We start from the raw sequence: 17,763 nt of genomic DNA, 5'->3' as shown, positions 1-17,763 counted from the left end.
CCCCCTTCCCCGTCTCCCCCCCCTTCCCCGTCTCCCCCCCCTTCCCCGTCCCCCTTTCCCGTCTCCACCCCTTTCCCGTCTCCCCCCTCTTCCCCCACCCCCACCCTTTTCCCGTCTCCCCCCTCTTCCCCCACCCCCTCCCCACTCTTCCCCCACCCCTCCCCACTCTTCCCCCACCCCTCCCCACTCTTCCCCCTCCCCCTCTTCCCCCGTCCCCCTCCCCGTCTTCCCCCCTCCCCCTCCCCGTCTTCCCCCCTCCCCCTCTTTTCCCCCTCCCCCCTTTTCCCCCTCCCCCCCTCTTCCCCCTGTTCCCCCTCCCCCCTCTTCCCCCTCCCCTCCTTCCCCTCTTCCCCCTCCCCCCTCTTCCCCCTCGGCACCCATACTCCCATGGAGATGCCAGATCCACCCATGCTGTAAGCTTCTGAGCCAATGTTTGTGGATGTGATTCCATCCCCCACGATTGACAGGCAATGATGTTGCAGCATAACTGGTCCTCCTGGCCCCTTCACACCTAACCTGACCACCAGTCATTTGGTCATTCAGTGCAATTGTACCAGTTACTACTGTCACCTGCTGGAACTACACCATGTTACGCCTTATTTTCTCTTCTGTAGTTTGCCTTGCTGTCCATGATTATGGTGCATTCTGTCAAAACCTTGCAAGAGAGCATCTGGAGCAGTCTGTATTTTGGTTCATACAGATGCAGTCAATGGATGGATTCTCCTTTGCACCTCTTGGAGACAGTAGCAGTACGGGTGCAAAAGACCTCTACAATTATTATTTGCAACATTCACCTATCTCTAGGCAGGCCACTTACTTGTGTTGAATTGGCCTTATTAATACAACAAATTTTCCCCTTCTCTCCTGCTTGCAGACTTCAGCTCACATCACCTGCTGTGGGGGAATACCACTTTGTCTGGTAGGCGGCTTTCCAGTTGACCAGCTTTTCACAGACCATGATCTGTCTCTCAGTGATGGCTCTCCTACCCACTTCAGTGCCACCCATGGCACCTCTACAGCTATTGATCTGACAATATCTTCCCCTAATCTTGTGACTTCACTAAATGATGACCTTAGCGGCAGCGACCGTTTTCTGATGATATTCTCTCTTCTTTGGCACCACCCAAACTACCATGTTGGGAACTTCACAGAGTTGACTACCCTTTGTGTGCCTCTGCTGTTGCATTAACTGTCTCTGTTGAACTGTATTGAAGAGGTGCAAGGCATGCTGCTGGAACTGCTTTTTCACTTTCAATGGACCTTCCACTGTCGGCGGGTGCCGTTGTCAACCAAAGACATTACAGTGGCTATTCGCGAGCACTGACAAGCTCAGCAAAGTTTCAGACTTCATACTTCACAGCCCAGCCTTATCACTTTTAAGTGACTTCATACTGAGGCTCACTATCTAATCAATAAAGGAATGCTAGAAGCATTCCATCCCCTACCTGGGAACATGTCTCTCTTCAACTCATGTGTGGGTCAAGCTCTGTGGTCTTATGGGCTGGCAGTGATCAACAGCTGTTCCAGGTCTTGTCCTAGAGGATGGGCTTTATACTGGTCTATCTGTTCTTGTAGGAAACCTTGCAACGCACTTGGCGACAGCATCCACATCCTCTTCCTATCCGGCTACCTTTCTACTGCAGAAATGACATCTTGAAGACATTCCTTGTTTTTCTCTCCCCACCAAGCTGAATCCTATAATGAACCCTTCACTGACTGGGAAATTCTTCAAGTTCTTGCCTTGCCCCATAACACAGCCCAAGGCCCTGATTCAATTGTCAGATGATCCAGCACCGAATGTTCCCCAAAGGGAACATCTCGTCAGGGTCTAAAACAACCTTTGGCCCCAATGTGCCTTACCCTAACAATGGCGAGATAGCACTGTTGTTCCATTCCTTATCCAGGTCAGAACCCAATGTCTCTAGACAGTCACTGGTAGATTATGGTAGGTTCTCGAATCTTGGGGCCTTTTGTCCACCTCTGTGTGGTTCCTGAGAGGGAAGATTAACAATCAACCTTCTGCTTAGGTTGGAAACAGCAGTCGGACAGGCTTTCTCTAAGCATCAACACCTTTTTTCAGTCTCTCTGACCTGCATAAGGCATACGACACCACTTGTAGTCATCACATTGCCCCCCCCCCCCCCCCTGTGGGTTCAGGGGTTAGAAGAGATCCGAGGTATTCCTGCCTGTCGTAAGAGGCGACTAAAAGGAGTCTCAAACCTTTCGGCCTTTATGTGATGGTCCCCTGTAGGGTTTGACCTTCATCTTTCTAAATTTTCTAAAAGAGCAAGCCAATTGGGGAAGGACACCTTACATGGTGCATCGTGTCCCTTGTGCATTGAGATCTTTAGCCCACTTTCTTGTTGAGGCATTGCAGTCCTGCTCATCCTCCATCTCTTCAGTAAGGACACCTTTCTGGATGTGTTTTCCTCCACCCACTATGCAGTGTCATTTTCTGCGCCACCAACGGTCATGGAATTCTTTGCACCTCATATCCAGCACAGTAGCCAGTCCATAGTGGTGGGGCCGCCATGTACCCTGTTGGTTGTAGCCCCCTGACTACACCGACTGCACCATTAACTCCCCACGTATGCCAAGGAGTAGATGCCTGTCACCCTGGGCATCGGGATTCCCCGCAATGGTCATCCTGCCAGATGGCCTTTACTGCGGTTGGGTGGCGCCCGTGGGTAGGGCCCCTTGTCGGAGTGGGTGGCATCAGGGCAGATGACACGCCATGAAGCATAGTAAGTCATCTCTTGCTGGTGATCTGTCGCCAGCAGTCTCTAAGCAGGCAAAGTCTAACTTCAGTGCTAAGAAAGATGACCCCAAATTGTTCCCCTCACTGGCCATACCATGGGAGGAACGCCAGGCTAAGAATGGCAGTGAAGCTTATTCGCCCCTGTACCTCATATGTACAAGAGTTGATGGGGAATCTTTCATGTCCATGAAGCCTCAGTTTTTTGTGGAGCATTTGGAGGACAAGTTTGGGAAGGTGGAGGGCTGGTCCAAAATGCGCTATGGGTCGCTCTTGATAAAAACAGCATCCTCTGCCCAGTCACGGGCGTTATTTGCTTGTGACAAGTTGGAGGATGTTTCTGTTACCATCACGCCCCATAAGAGCTTAAATATGGTCCAGGGTATTATATTCCATAGGGACCTTCTTTTGTAGTCTGACGATGAGCTGCACTCCAATTCAGAGCAACGAGATGTTCATTTTGTCTGGCGCACCCATTGAGATCCAAGGGATAATCAGGTTGCCACTGGTGCCTTCATCTTGGCCTTAAAGGGTGACACATTGCCCAAGAAAGTCAAGGTGATGGTCAACCTCTGTGATAGCCATATATACCTGCCTCAATGCGGCGCTTTAAGTGCTGGAAGTTCGGCCATATGTCTTCCTGCTGTGCTTCCATCGTCACATGTTGAGATTGTGGACATCTGTCACATCCCAATATTCCATGTGCCCCATCTCCCATCTGTGTCAACTGCGGAGAGCATCATTCAGCTTGCTCACCAGACTGCAGGATTTTACAGAAAGAGAAGAAAATCATGGAATATAAGACCCTGGACCAACTGACCTACAGTGAGGCTAAGAGGAAATTTGAGCGCCTACATCCTGTGGCTTTGACCCACTCTTACACCGCCACTATGAGAACAGCTATCACCCCATCAGTTCCTCGGATTCCTGTCGCCTCTCAGAACCAGAAGACTACACCTGCCCCCTTGATGGTGGGGGGCAACTTTCCACCCTGTTGCTCCTGCACCAGCTACTTCAGGAGCAACTCCCCCGAACCATCGGGGATGTCAGTGACCATTTCTGAGCTGGAGAAGCAAAAGTCTTCTTCGGCTCCTCTCACTAGGAAGGGGTCCCTTGGCTCACTCCCTTCCCAGGTTTCTGAAAGTGGGAAAGATGACACCCACCAGTGGCTGAAGAGTCCGAAAGCGGCTGGTCATAGGGCTTCATGCTCATCCTCAGTCCCAGAGACTGAATCAGTGAAGTCCTCCCAGCCAGGGAAACCCAAGGAGCAGTTAGAGAAATCCAATAAGAAAATCCCTAAGACCAACAAAATAGCCGTGGCACCCACACCACCACTACCTACAAGCTCTGTGTCTGCAGCTGAGGACCTAGATCTCGTTGGATCCACAGACACAATGGATATAGACTGCTCAGGCAAAAAGTGGGTGGCAGCAAGTGACCCTGAGGTGTAAACGCGTTCCCAGTCTCACAATGACGACATCCTCCAGTGGAATTGCGGCAGTTTTTTCCACTGCCTGGCTGAGCTACGGCAGCTGGTAAGCTTTACACCTGCTTTCTGCATTGCCCTCCAGGAAACCTGGTTCCCAGCAATGTGGATCCCTGCCTTCTGCGGCTATAAGGGATACTACAGGAACCATATATATAATAGTGTCAGGTGGAGTTTGCATTTATGTCCTAAACTCAGTCTGTAGTGTACCTGTGCCCCTTCAAACCCCTTTTGAAGCTATGGCTGTCAGAATAAGGACAACACAGGAAATAACTGTCTGCAAGGTACATCTCCCTCCAGATGGTGCCGTATCCCTGAATGTACTAGCTGCACTGATTGATGAACTCCCTAAACCTTTCCTACTTTTGGGAGATTTTAACGCCCATAACCCCTTGTGGTGTGGCACCGTGCTTACTGGCCGAGGCAGAGATGTCGAAAATTTACTGTCACAATTCGGCCTCTGCCTCTTAAATAATGGGGCCACCACACATTTCATTGTGGCTCATGGTAGTTACTTGGCCATTTATTTATCAATTTGCAGCCCAGGACTTCTCCCATTTATCCACTGGAGATCACATGATGACCTGTGTGATAGTGACCACTTCCCCATCTTCCTGTCACTGCCCCAGTGTCAGGTCCACAGAAGCCTGCCCAGATGGGCTTCAAACAAGGCAGACTGGAAAACTTTTACCTCTGCTGTCTCCGTTGAATCTCCCTCACACAGTAACATCGACATGATGGTTTAACAGATGACAACAACAAACGTTTCTTCCCTGGAGCACCTTATAGCCTTGAAACAGCTCCGTGCCTGCGTTCGCCAGGTGGTATCAAACAACGGAAGCAGGAGTGCTGGGAGAGATAGGTCTCGACCGTTGGGTGCCATACGTCACCTTCCCAAGTCTGGGCAAAGATAAAACTTGTTTTCAGGTACCAGACCCCCAACAGGTGTCCCCGCTGTTAACAAAAATGGTGTGCTATCTACTGACGCAAACGCGATTGCTGAGCACCTCTATGTCGGAGAATTGCCCCACAGCCATTCGCACTCTCAAACGGCGGCTGGAAGGGAAAGTTCTATCATTCACTACACGCCACAGTGAATACTATAACACCCCATTTACAGAGTGGGAACTCCTCAGTGCCCTTGCACATTGCCCGACACAGCTCCTGGGCCATATCGGATCCACAGTCAGATGATTAAACATCTCTCATCTGACTACAAGCGAAATCTTCTCGTCATCTTCAACCAGATCTGGTGCGATGGTGTCTTTCCATTGCAATGGCAGGAGAGCACCATCATTCTGGTGCTCAAACCTGGTAAAAACCCTCATGATATGGATAGCTATCAGCTCATCAGCCTCAACAACATTCTTTGTAATCTTCTGGAACGTATGGTGTGTTGGCAGTTGGATTGGGTCGTGGTGTCACGTGACCTACTGCCTTTTTTTACGAAAAGCGTATGACACAACCTGGCGACATCATATCCTTGCCACATTATACGAGTGGGGTCTCCAAGGCCCGCTCCCAATTTTTATCCAAAATTTCATGTCACTTCGTACTTTCCGTATCCAAGTTGGTGCCTCCCATAGTTCCCCCCATATCTAGGAGAATGGGGCCTGTAGGGCTCTGTATTGAGTGTCTCTATTTTTAGTGGCTATTAACTGTCTAGCAGCAGCTGTAGGGCCATCCCTCTCACCTTCTCTGTATGCAGACGACTTCTGCATTTCGTACTGCTCCACCAGCATTGGTGTTGCTGAGCAGCATCTACACGAAGCCATCCACAAGGTGCAGTCATGGGCTCTAGCCCACAGTTTCCAAGTTTTCGGCCACAAAGTCATTTGTTATGCTGTTCTGTCGGCGTCGCACCATTCATCCAGAACCAGGACTTTACCTTCATGGTGATCCACTCACTGTAGTGGAGACATATCGATTCTTAGGACTAGTTTTCGATGCACGATTGACGTGGCTTCCGCACCTTCGTCAGCTGAAGCAGAAGTGCTGGCAGCACAACAATGTCCTCTGCTGCCTGAGCAACACCAAATGGGGTGCAGATCACTCTATGCGGCTGCAGCTCTATAGAGCCCCTGTTCAACCCCACCTTGACTACGGGAGTCTGGTTTAAAGTTCGGCGGGACCCTCAATGTTGAGTTTATCGACCCAGTGCACCACTGTGGCATTCGCCTAGTGACAGGAGCTTTTAGGAAAAGTCCGGAGACCAGTGTCCTGGTGGAGGCCGGAGTCCCTCCATTGCAGGTCAGGCGTGCACACTGCTGCACAGTTACATTGCACCTGTTCGTAGTTCTCTTGCACATCTGAATCACCGTCTCCTTTTCCCACCCACGGCAGTTCATCTCCCGCATTAGCGGCCCAGGTCTGGGCTTCCTTCTTTCCGAACTGGAGTCCTTGCCTTTACCACCTATACCTGAGGTCCATTTACGTACACCTCCACGGTGTACACCTAGGCTGCAGCTTTGCCTGGACCTTTCACATGGCCCTAAGGATTCAGTTAACCCCACAGCTCCCTGCTGCCACTTCCTCTCAATTCTTGGCATGTACCGAGGCCACGAAGTGGTTTACACCAACTGCTTGATGGCTGATGCTTGCGTCAGCTTCGCATATGTACGTGGAGGAGATATTGAACAGCATTCCTTGCCCGCTAGCTGCAGTGTTTTCACTGCCAAGTTGGTTGTTATATCTCGTGCTCTTGAGCACATCCGTTCATGCCCTGTGGAGTCTTTTCTTCTGTGTACTGACTCCTTGAGCAGCCTACAAGCTATCAACCAGTGCTACCTTTGTCATCCTTTGGTAGCGACCATTCAGGCGTCCATCTATGCCCTGGAATGGTTCAGTCGTTCAGTGGGGTTTGTCTGGATCCCAGGTCACGTCGGAATCCCAGGCTATGAACTTACCAACAGGCTACGTAGAAACTGCTTATGGAGATCGCCTTCTCTGGAATTGACCTGCATTCAATACTACGCCACAAGGTTTTGCATCTTTGGGAGACGTAATGTCATAATTTCAGCACGCACAACAAACTGCATGCCATTAAGGAGACTATGAATGTGAGGCAGTCCTCCATGCGGGCCTCTTGCAGGGGCTCTGTGGTTCCGTCGGCTCCGCATTGGCCATGCTTGGTTGACACACAACTACCTCCTGCACTGTGATGGCCCACCTCAGTGTTGATGCGGCGCCCGGCTCACACTGGTCCGTATCTTGGTGAGCTGTCCTCCTTTGGCTGCCCTGCGACAGACTCTTCAGTTACCGGACTCGTTGCCATTAATTTTAGCTGACAATGCCTCATTGGCTAATTTTTTTTACATTTTACACATGACGGTGGGTTTTATCATCCTGTATAAGTGTTACTACATGCCCTTTATCCCTTTGTGTTCTCCACTCGTAATTCTTTTAGGGTGTTTTAGGGTGGATGTTTTAATGTGTCACAGAGTGGATGGCTTTTCCTTTTTATTCTCATGGTTGCCCAGCCACGGTCATCTGCTCTCTTGTTTTTACTCCTTCTACCTGATTCTTCTATCTGTGGTTTTCTTTTCCTGTTTTGTCCATTGTAGTGTTGGCTGTCCTTCTGTGGTCGTTCAGGTTCTTCCTTTCTCCTATTATTGTGCTTTCCATATCTCTCTCTCTCTCTCTCTCTCTCTCTCTCTCTCTCTCTCTCTCTCTCTCTCTCTCCCCTCTCTCCCCCCCCCCTTTTTTTGGGGGGGTGGGCGGGGGACAAGGGACCAATGATCTTGCAATTTGGTCCCTTCCCCCTCCCCCCCCCCCCTCCTCTTTTAAACCAACCAACAGTCATCACATTGGACTCGCCTTCCATAACTAGGGCTATCCAGGCCCCCTACCGTATTTTATTCATCATTTTTTTATCCCACTGGTGGTTCCGGGTTAGTCAGCACTTCACTCATCTCCCCACGGTTCCAAGAGAATGGTGTCCCACAGAGTTCTGTGTTGAGAGTCGCACTCTTCATCACCTGCAATGGGCTAGTGACATTTGTTGGGCCGCTAGTCACCCTTGCGTCATATGTCAGCTATTTTTGCATTTGATACAGCATCTACTTGTAGCCTCTGCTGAGTGCCATGTACAAGGTGCCATCCGGTGGGCCTCTGCTTTGGCTCTTTACCATGGTTTCCAGTTCTCTTCTACAAAAACGACGGTCATGCATTTTTGCCATTGCACCACAGTCCATTCTGATCCAGAACTCTACTTAAGTACCAAGCTGACTTGGCTGCCCCATATTCATCACCTGAAGACTAGCTGCATGTGGAAGCTCAACACTCTCTGCTTCCTTGCCCATACATCTTGTGGTTCAGATCATTCTGCTCTTATCTGTATTTACTGGGCCCTGGTTTCATCCCAATTGGACTGTGGTTTCCAGGTTTGTGGCTGGATGGCTCCTTCAGCTTAGAAACAGTTTGAACCCAGTCCATCATCGTGGCATGCATCTGGCCACTGGTGCCTTTCAGACAGTCTCCTCGCCGAAGATGGTTACTACCTCTTGGTCTCCTATGTAATCACCCTCCAACAATTCCTGATCATCCCACATATATCATTCTCTTTACATAGGACAGATGTTGTCCTGATTGCCACCCACCGGCAGGATTACCAGATGGAGTGCACCATGCTTCCTTCTGCCAGGAGCACTCTACATCCTTCTTGGACTGTGCTTCCCACGTTTTCTCATGTAGTCCCCCTTTGGTGATGCCCAGGCCACGGATTAGAACCAATCCTTTCCAAGGTCCTAAAGTTTATCAACCCCACAAACTTTCTGTGTCTGTTATATCCAGGTTTTAGAGTTCCACGTTGCTACCATTCTTTATATAGACAACTCTAAAACTGTTGATCAGATGGGATATGATTTACATTTCCTGTCAGTATGTAATCCCATTCACTGCCAGGAACATAGTGTGGTTACAGCAGAGCTGACAGCTGGTAGCAGAGTTCTCTGTTTTATTAAATGGTCTTCCCTCGGTGTTGTTTTAATATATCCTGACTCGGTGAATAGTCTCCAGGATCAGGATGGCTGGGGGTGGCACGACTCTTGTCTCGTGCAGAGCCCCGGGGATGCCCACCTAATACCTTACATATTTCTCTCCTCTGGTTTTTATTATTGACTGTCCAACTGATGTCTGTTATGTTTTAGCTCTTTCAGTTTCTAGAATCTGCCAACTAGCAGACTATCTTTGCTCAGTAACAGTCTTAGCCCTTCCTCAGGCTGGCCGTGGTCGGATGCAGGTGGGGTCTTTCGTGCTATTGGATGCGCCAATGGAGATCACTCGTCTGCTGTAACCTATGTACTGGCTCAATCCATACACTTCTCCATAAATTCTGCCTCAGCTCTGGCATTAGTATTGCTTTCAATGTCTGTCTTTCTGCTACTACGTACTTCAATTGTAAGAACACGTACGTCACTAATTGTGAATGACCTATCCCTGGATCTATGCACTCATGACCTGCCATTGCTTCTAGGAACTGATGACCTGTTCGTACCTAAAGCCTCAGTCAACCATCCAACCCAGACTAATCAAAATGCTCATTACCTAATTGAGGATAATCATCTGTTTTATAACATTACCATGATAAAAGTTTGCTGCTTTTGTAGCAAAAGCAGTAGGCTTTTTCTGCTGTCATGAAATGTGGGCTTTGGGATGGCTCTGACAAAAGTGCATCCTATATCGAGGTACAAAGCAGAGTAGTGAATGGAAAGAAAGAGTACTATTCTCATTACAGTGGTATCACAACAAAGACAGTATATCCTTCTTGATTTTAAGTTGCCAGTTCCTTGTTATTTTCTGGGTGTGTGTTGGCTCCTCAGAGTTATTGCCATGGTCAGTGGTTGTGTTCAGTGCATACTAGATGGCACTTATTCGTCCTTCACCAGTCCAATGGGTGGCTTTACATTTGTGTGCACTCATATTTGTGCCGTGTGTTGCCTCTCACAGTTTATTATATAAACATTACAAAACAAATAAGTCTTAATACACAAACATACTACAAGTAAAAAGTAAAATCAAATTCCTGTCGAGCCAAAAATAACAAATAAAGTCACATGACAGAACATATAATTTTTTAGCTCTACGCGTCAGTGTGAAGCGAATTAGTGATGTTCCCAAATGGAATGTTACGTACCAATGTGTGTGTGGTGGATGTGAACACTTTTGAAAAATACTGGCGATACGAAAATGGTTGTGTAATTTGTTCACGATATATCTGCCTTTTTGTAAAATGATCTCAGTAATAATTATATTAAGTCTTGAAATTGACTGTCCCAGAAAATCACATTGTGCAGGTCAGGTGGTATGGTGCAAAATTATGGAACACAGATCTATGCAAGTTGACTGCATTTTTCATAATACCCTAATGAGTCAATCTCCTTATTTGTTCCCTGTAGCTTCATGTGAGTTACAGCAACTGTCAGAGAAAATCAGCTTGCAAAGGTTCTGGTTGCTTATTTGCATCATTTAACTTTATTAAGTGTGGCATGTAGTAGTAGTAGTAGTAGTAGTAGTAGATTAAATATTTTGTTCCTCTCTGATAATACACTGCCATCTTTTCATTCTCCCAAAGTAGAGCTGGACCATCATTTTGCCCTGCCACTTTACAATTGAGATAATCATATGAAAGCTCTCTTGTGTACTGGGTGGCCCTAATGTATTTGATAACACTCCTGTAGTTCACAAGCTTGTCTGTGATGAAACTTTGTAAATATGTTGAGTGTTTCTCTTTCTTCATTCCATTATTTAGCATGTGCAACAAGCTCCTGTTTATCCAGGATAATTTGGACCCAAGACAGTGTGAATAATTGAAAAACATATAATCCAAAATACACCGCTTTTAACAGAAACTGCATTTTACTGTATTTACAAAACATGCTAAAGTCACACTTAAAAACATACTGCATTATTTCAGTATTACCAACCAGAAATGAGAATTTTATTTACAAAATAGTCCTTAAAACACAGTGTAATTCATATCATTTGCCTCCTGTTCACATTTGGGAAATAATCATACAATTATTTCTGTTTCAATTCTCATTCCCTTTTTTCTGACGACCATATTTTCTGGAGAGTCAAAATGTGAGTATAATCCAGAGCTTTGTTCTGCATACTCCAGTAGATCAGGGCATATCAGTGCTTTGGTGCAAGTGATAAAAATGTGAATCGCACAGATAATAGTGTGTTGTAAACAAAAATACTCACTTATTGTAGTAGGAATACTTAAAGCCTAGATTTTTAAAAAAAATGCAGAACTATACAGTGTTAATCCATACATTTTTAACTGGGAAGGTTTTTTTAAGAAATCTTCACATTAGTGAAGTGCACTTGTCAATTGAATAATTTTTGTTTTATTGATTTCTTTACAGGAGGTGGGGCCCATTGTGAAGAACAGGCAAATGTATCGAACTACGTTTACCATTCGGTCAAATGACGTATTTCAGTTGCTAAAAGTATTACTTGTGAAAGGTATTCTTACAATGCCATTATCACCATATATTGAAAGAATAATAACCCTTGGGAAAAATACAATAATAATAATGCCTCAAAATATTATTACATCACAAGTGGAAGATCAACACTGAATTGATACACAAAGTACTAGTGTACACTTCCTTGAAAGATGTACTGCCCATTTAATTAATGTTTTGTTTGAAGACAGTAACAGTCTTCCATGCCATACTCTTGAAAATGTTATTCACTAGTAGTTAGCAAATACTGATGTACTCTTCTTTTTTTTAATTGAAGTCCGTAGATTGTAGTTGAAAATTCTGGATTATTGTATGATCAGCTAATAATGTGAAGCACACTTAAGTAATAATTAGGGTATGTATGACTGCCTTCTTAATAAAAGACAAAGCCTTCCAAAGAATGGAGTGAGGGGTTGGTGTGTAGTGATGCCAGTATGTTTTAAAAATTATGGCAATGAAATTTCATTGGCTGTGTATAAATTAAGGCATAAAGAATAATAGAGGTGTTGAGTTTTGAGACACACAGACAAGACCAAGAACTTAGAGAAAACATGCACAAACGACTAAGTAGTGGCAGCAGACTACATGAGGCCATGACACCAGCTCGACTGGAGTGAGGGGTTGTATGGTGTGATGTGGGTGACGGGAGAAAGGAGACAGGGAGTGGGAGGGAGGGTTGAGGAAGGTTGGCAAATGGCTGCAAAGGAGAAGCAGCAGGTGCATAGGAAAGAAATGCAGAACAAGCACAGGCATCAACATTGCTGAGCACAGGCAATGCGAGATGACGTTAAGGAGTTGACTGGGAGGGGGAGCTGAACAGAGGAAGACTGGGGTAGAGCTTGTGGCTACAGGATGAACGAAGTTAAGATCCTGGGGTATATGTGGATGTGGATGTGGAGGTGCTTGTAGAGCAGGGGGCTAGCAGAGATCTTGGCTGGGAGGATTGCAAGATCGAAAGGTGTACTGCAAGTCAACTCCCACTACATAAGTGAGAGAAGCTGGTGTTACGGAGAAGAATCCACATAGTGTGTGTTGTGCTCAGCATCCTGTTCCTCCTGTAGGAGATAAACACTGTCCTTGGCCACTTTTGTGACAGTGTCCAGTCATTTGGATGGACAGTTAATTGGGTGTCATGATGTCATCATGTTCAAGTCTTCTAAGAGTTGTCAGCTCTCCTCAAATTATTGTTTCACAAATCAAAGGCTGATGCACTTGAACAAGGTGTGAAGTGTCTTAATTACCTTTAAAAATGTAAAATGAACTTTCCTACAATCTCATCATCTCACACTTGATACATGATGCATGGTGGTACTTAAAGTGCTGCAAAGTGTGTTTAAGGTGTGATGTACAAACAGTGGTAATGATGGCAATGGATACGGGGTTCCATTCTCTTGACTGTCACTGTAGTGAGCCAATCGACCAATAGATCTTTAGTGCACTGTGACATCTTAGTTGCTGGTGAGCACCATGGGAGCAATATTAGGTTTCGATATTGGTGTGCTCCTCATCCCTCAGCCCTACATACTGGTGAAAAAATTTACCAAGTTCCTTATACTTAGAGCTCTTTCCATGAGTTTGTGCAATGACTAGCTCACGAATATTAAATTTGGGTTCCTATCTATCTATTATTGGCATTAATCTGCAGTCTGCTTCCAACAATTTCCTATTTAGTCTTGCTTCAGGTACTCTTAACAGCCAAAAAGTTTATATCTTAACTTCAAAATCGACCAATCTTCTAATGAAATCAGAACAGTGTGGGACATAATTAGGAGTGAAACAGGTGCCCTCTGTGCCAACAAAACTGAAGACATCATCTTATATATTGATGATAATTGTGTAAGCAACCAAGAGATAAATGCAAAACTCTTCACTGACAATTTCTTAATTATTGCTGAGCAAATAGGCTACAATGGCTCCTTAGAAAATGCCATTCAGATACTGAAACACCATTTTCCTAATCCTATAAGGGATATAAGTGTATCTTCCCAGAACTAGAAATGAAATGACTAAAATCATTGCGTCTTTAGAAAGCAAAGGATCATCAGATGTAGAAAATATTTACAACAAACTCCTACAAGTATGCTCAGATTAATTATGTAAAGTTTTGACACACACATTTAATGGTTTTGTATATCAGGTGTGACATTACCTAATAGTTTTCAGCTGAGTTATAGCTCTCAAACTGGCAGTCCACACGAGTAAACCATCTGCTAATTTATCCTCAGATGCAGAGACTGCCTTTGTTTTATGGGCTACCAAAGATCCAGAAAACAGGTTGTATTTGTCCCGTTTTGAACACTATTGGGTCACCAACTTACAGACTGGCAAAGCATGATGTGTGCTTCACATCTAGAACATTGGTGATTTTATCAACCAAATTAAACATCTGCATCTTGGTCAAGATGATATATTGGTCAGCTTTGAAGTTGTCTCCTTATTTACACTCCCTGTCAAAGATTGCATAGGTCTCCTCTCCCAGTTACTCAATTGCACAATTGTGGGATTGTTTAAGCACATGTTGATATCATCATATTTCATATATGACAGCCAGTATTTCCATCAGTTTAATGGTGTGCGATGGGAAGTCTGTTAGCTCCATCTATAGTCAAGCATTTTATGGAGAAATCCAAAGACGTCACTTGGGACACAGCTCCAGATAAGCCAAGTTGCTTTTATCGTTATGTCAATGACACTTTTAATATCTGGTCCCACGGATGTGAAAAATGGGGAGACCTATTAGAACACCTGAAAGGCATTCACAGCCACATTAGGTTTATGATGGAAGTAGAGATAGATGATGAATTGACCTTCCTTGATATCCTTGTTCACCACACAATGTGCACAGGAAACCTGCACTCAAGGATCGGTATCTGCAAGCTCTTAGCCACCACCATCCAGCACAAAAAGTGGCATTCTGAACACCTTTGTCCACCATGCCACCATGCTAAATTCGTCTGTCACTGAAAATCTGCCACTAGAACTAAGCCACCTCCTAAAAGTTTTCTGGTAAAATGGCTGCAATCACCTCCCGGTATCACAGAGATACCTGCCTTTCTGTAGCACAGTGTCGGGAAGGATTAGCTGGCTCCTAAAGAGACAAAACATCTCATCAGTGTTCAGACCCCAGCAAAAATACAACAGCTTATGAGATCTGTGAAGGACGAACTAGATCTTAGAACACCTGGTGTGTACAAAATTCAATGTCAATGTGGTTGCTAATATGTTGACCAAACAGTATGCACTTGGAGCAACACCAGATGGAACACGAGAGGTGCTTATGGCCTATGCTGTCTGGAAAAAATCAGCTGTGGCAGAACACAGTTTAGAAAATCAACACCAAATTCTATTGGATGAAACTTCTGTCATTATGAGAATGGAGGGATTTTGGGATAGTGTCATAAAAGAAGCAGTAGAAATAAAAATATCTGAAAACACCATCAACAAGAACGGTGGTTTGCAGCTCAATACAGCCTGGAATCCAGCCATTGTAAGGTTGAAGCGGGCACAACAGATCAGGATGAAAATAGTACCAGATTTCTCAAGGAAGAGAGCACTAAATCACATCACAGCTAGCAGCACGGCTATGTAATAGTGAGGCCACAGTTACAGTCCAGCCATTTACATCTTGACAATAGCTGAGGAGAGCTCAGTCAAGAGCTCATGAGATTTTAACCCTTTGACACAGCTGGAAGCCTGAGAAGACTCTTATTAATTTCCTGATCTACATCTACATTTATACTCCGCAAGCCACCCAACGGTGTGTGGTGGAGGGCACTTTACGTGCCACGGTCATTACCTCCCTTTTCTGTTCCAGTCGCGTATGGTTCGCGGGAAGAACGACTGTCTGAAAGCCCCCGTACGCGTTCGAATCTCTCTAATTTTACATTCATGATCTCCTCGGGAGGTATAAGTAGGGGGAAGCAATATATTCGATACCTCATCCAGAAACGCACCCTCTCGAAACCTGGTGAGCAAGCTACACCGCGATGCAGAGCGCCTCTCTTGCAGAGTCTGCCACTTGAGTTTGCTAAACATCTCCGTAACGCTATCACGGTTACCAAATAACCCTGTGATGAAATGCGCCGCTCTTCTTTGGATCTTCTCTATCTCCTCCGTCAACCCGATCTGGTACGGATCCCACACTGATGAGCATTACTCAAGTATAGGTCGAATGAGTGTATGATGCTCATACTTCAAGTAACTGGACTATGCACAACTCTGTTTAAAAAATGATAGCTTGATAATGTCATAGGATCGAGCTGCACATCCCTTATTTCATGCCCAGCAGCTGACTTGCTGCAAATAATAATCTGAAGCTGTGATGCTCCTGTCAAATAGGTGTATGCATTGGCCAGAACTGTGAATTAAGAAAATACACAGAAACATAAAATAAAAAATAAATGAATAATTTAATTAAAAAAAGTTATATTCTAATATTTGTAATTGATGTAGATAACAGAGAAAAATGATGAATAATATTTATTCATGAAAGTATACCTCAACTAAACAAAAAGTGTCTGTGATACCCATTAAAATACAGACAGAAAATAACCATATAAAATGCAGCAAAATTGCATTGAGAGCATTACGAGAATGGTAGCATAATCCCGAAGCTAAATAGACATCCAAAATGCATGAAAACTAAGTTCATTTTGTGATCCCAATACAAGAAATATTCACCAGCTCAAAATGGGTGAGACTTCAGCATGGTGATTAACAAAATAACACATATGAGATAACGAGTAAAAACTCATACTCACTCTATTCTCAATTCCGTAATGCAATGGGAAAAAGTTGGAGAATAGTAACGGTCCTTCACCGTCAAGAATCAATCACCTACACAATCGAATAACTCACTTTGCCGTAGGAAAATTTGCCTTCTTCCAGAAAAAAATGTAAAAGTGTTTATTCCGTAATCCAATCGGAAAAAGTTAGAGAACTGTAGTGGCTGTTCACTGTCCAGAATCAATCACCTACAAAACTGAATAACTCACTTCACCTCTGGCAAGTGTGCCTTCTTCCAAAACAAATGTGAAAGAGTGTGCAAAAGTTGAAGTATCATAGCAGCTGTTCGCTGCCCAGAATCTATCACCCACTCAACCAAAAGAAAACAATATATCACTAGCAGGTCTTGTTTCTTCAGGAAGAAATGTAAAAGTCCAGAATTGCTTCATAGAGTACAAGACCCGAAACAAGTCTCTCTCCACTTGACTCCCATGGTGTTCTACCCCTGCCTGCTTCTCCATTGGCTAAGATCATACCCACCAAAAATGCATCATTCTTAAGTACTACAGACATGATCTGACTCAAGTTGATCTCTTCCCGCAAGAAACTAATATATTAAAACATAATTTAAATAAAGAAATATTATAAACATTTGGTCACACTCAGATCATTTACAATAATTACAAAAAAGGGTTTGTTCATAAATAAATAAGCTAGTGTCTTGGTCAAGTGTGCTCACATTAAATGACAGCAAATTGTCATTAAATATTGTTTAAACAATTATTTACACCTGATTGATAGAAGTACTTTTTGATTCTCTTTTCGATAGTGTAACAGCTAACACATGTCATTGACCACTTCTTAAATCACTGTGATTCTGTATTAGCAATTGTAATCTATAGTTAAATAAATATCTGGAAAAAATTGTAATGTATTCATTAAATAGATATGGTATGAGAAGATATGAAGTATTCATGCTACATTCATTAGCTGTGTTATTGTGGATAATGCAATGTTCCGACAAATATTTGCATAATAAAAACATACAAAAAACCTAATAAATCAGAAATTAAAGTAGATAAAGATATTGAACTTTCAGGGATGATAGCTGTAGTTCAATGATTTTATTTAAGGTATCGCTTGTTGCAATTGCCTGAAGTGTTTAAAAGTTGTTAATTCGGAGGTTCATTGTGAAAATGTTTTAGTCAGTGTAAAATATGAACTTTTGTAGTTTTAAAGGTGATGAGAATATTGTTGTGTCAGTGGATGCACCTCATTTCTATGAGATCACAGATGTATTCAGAGTTGCTTTATTATGTGACTGTGAT

The 17,763-nt window shown here is 44.4% G+C and overlaps 1 protein-coding gene across 2 annotated transcripts in view; it reads left to right on the top strand.

Annotated features, from left to right (window-relative positions):
- Positions 1 to 17,333, top strand: part of LOC126470502 (uncharacterized) — a 219,184-nt gene extending 201,851 nt beyond the window's left edge. Inside the window, exon 9 of one of the 2 annotated variants that reach the window (XM_050098386.1) lies at positions 11,609 to 17,333. In XM_050098386.1, coding sequence (XP_049954343.1) covers positions 11,609 to 11,824 — 216 coding nt within the window. In that variant the 3' untranslated portion in view covers positions 11,825 to 17,333. The remainder of the gene's footprint in view (positions 1 to 11,608) is intronic. The other variant, XM_050098385.1, reaches the window with a different exon arrangement.
- Positions 17,334 to 17,763: the final 430 nt, after the last annotated feature.

The sequence above is a fragment of the Schistocerca serialis genome, chromosome 3 (genome assembly GCF_023864345.2).
Source record: "Schistocerca serialis cubense isolate TAMUIC-IGC-003099 chromosome 3, iqSchSeri2.2, whole genome shotgun sequence".
NCBI lineage: Eukaryota > Metazoa > Arthropoda > Insecta > Orthoptera > Acrididae > Schistocerca > Schistocerca serialis.
This window is presented reverse-complemented; position numbering and strand designations above follow the sequence as displayed.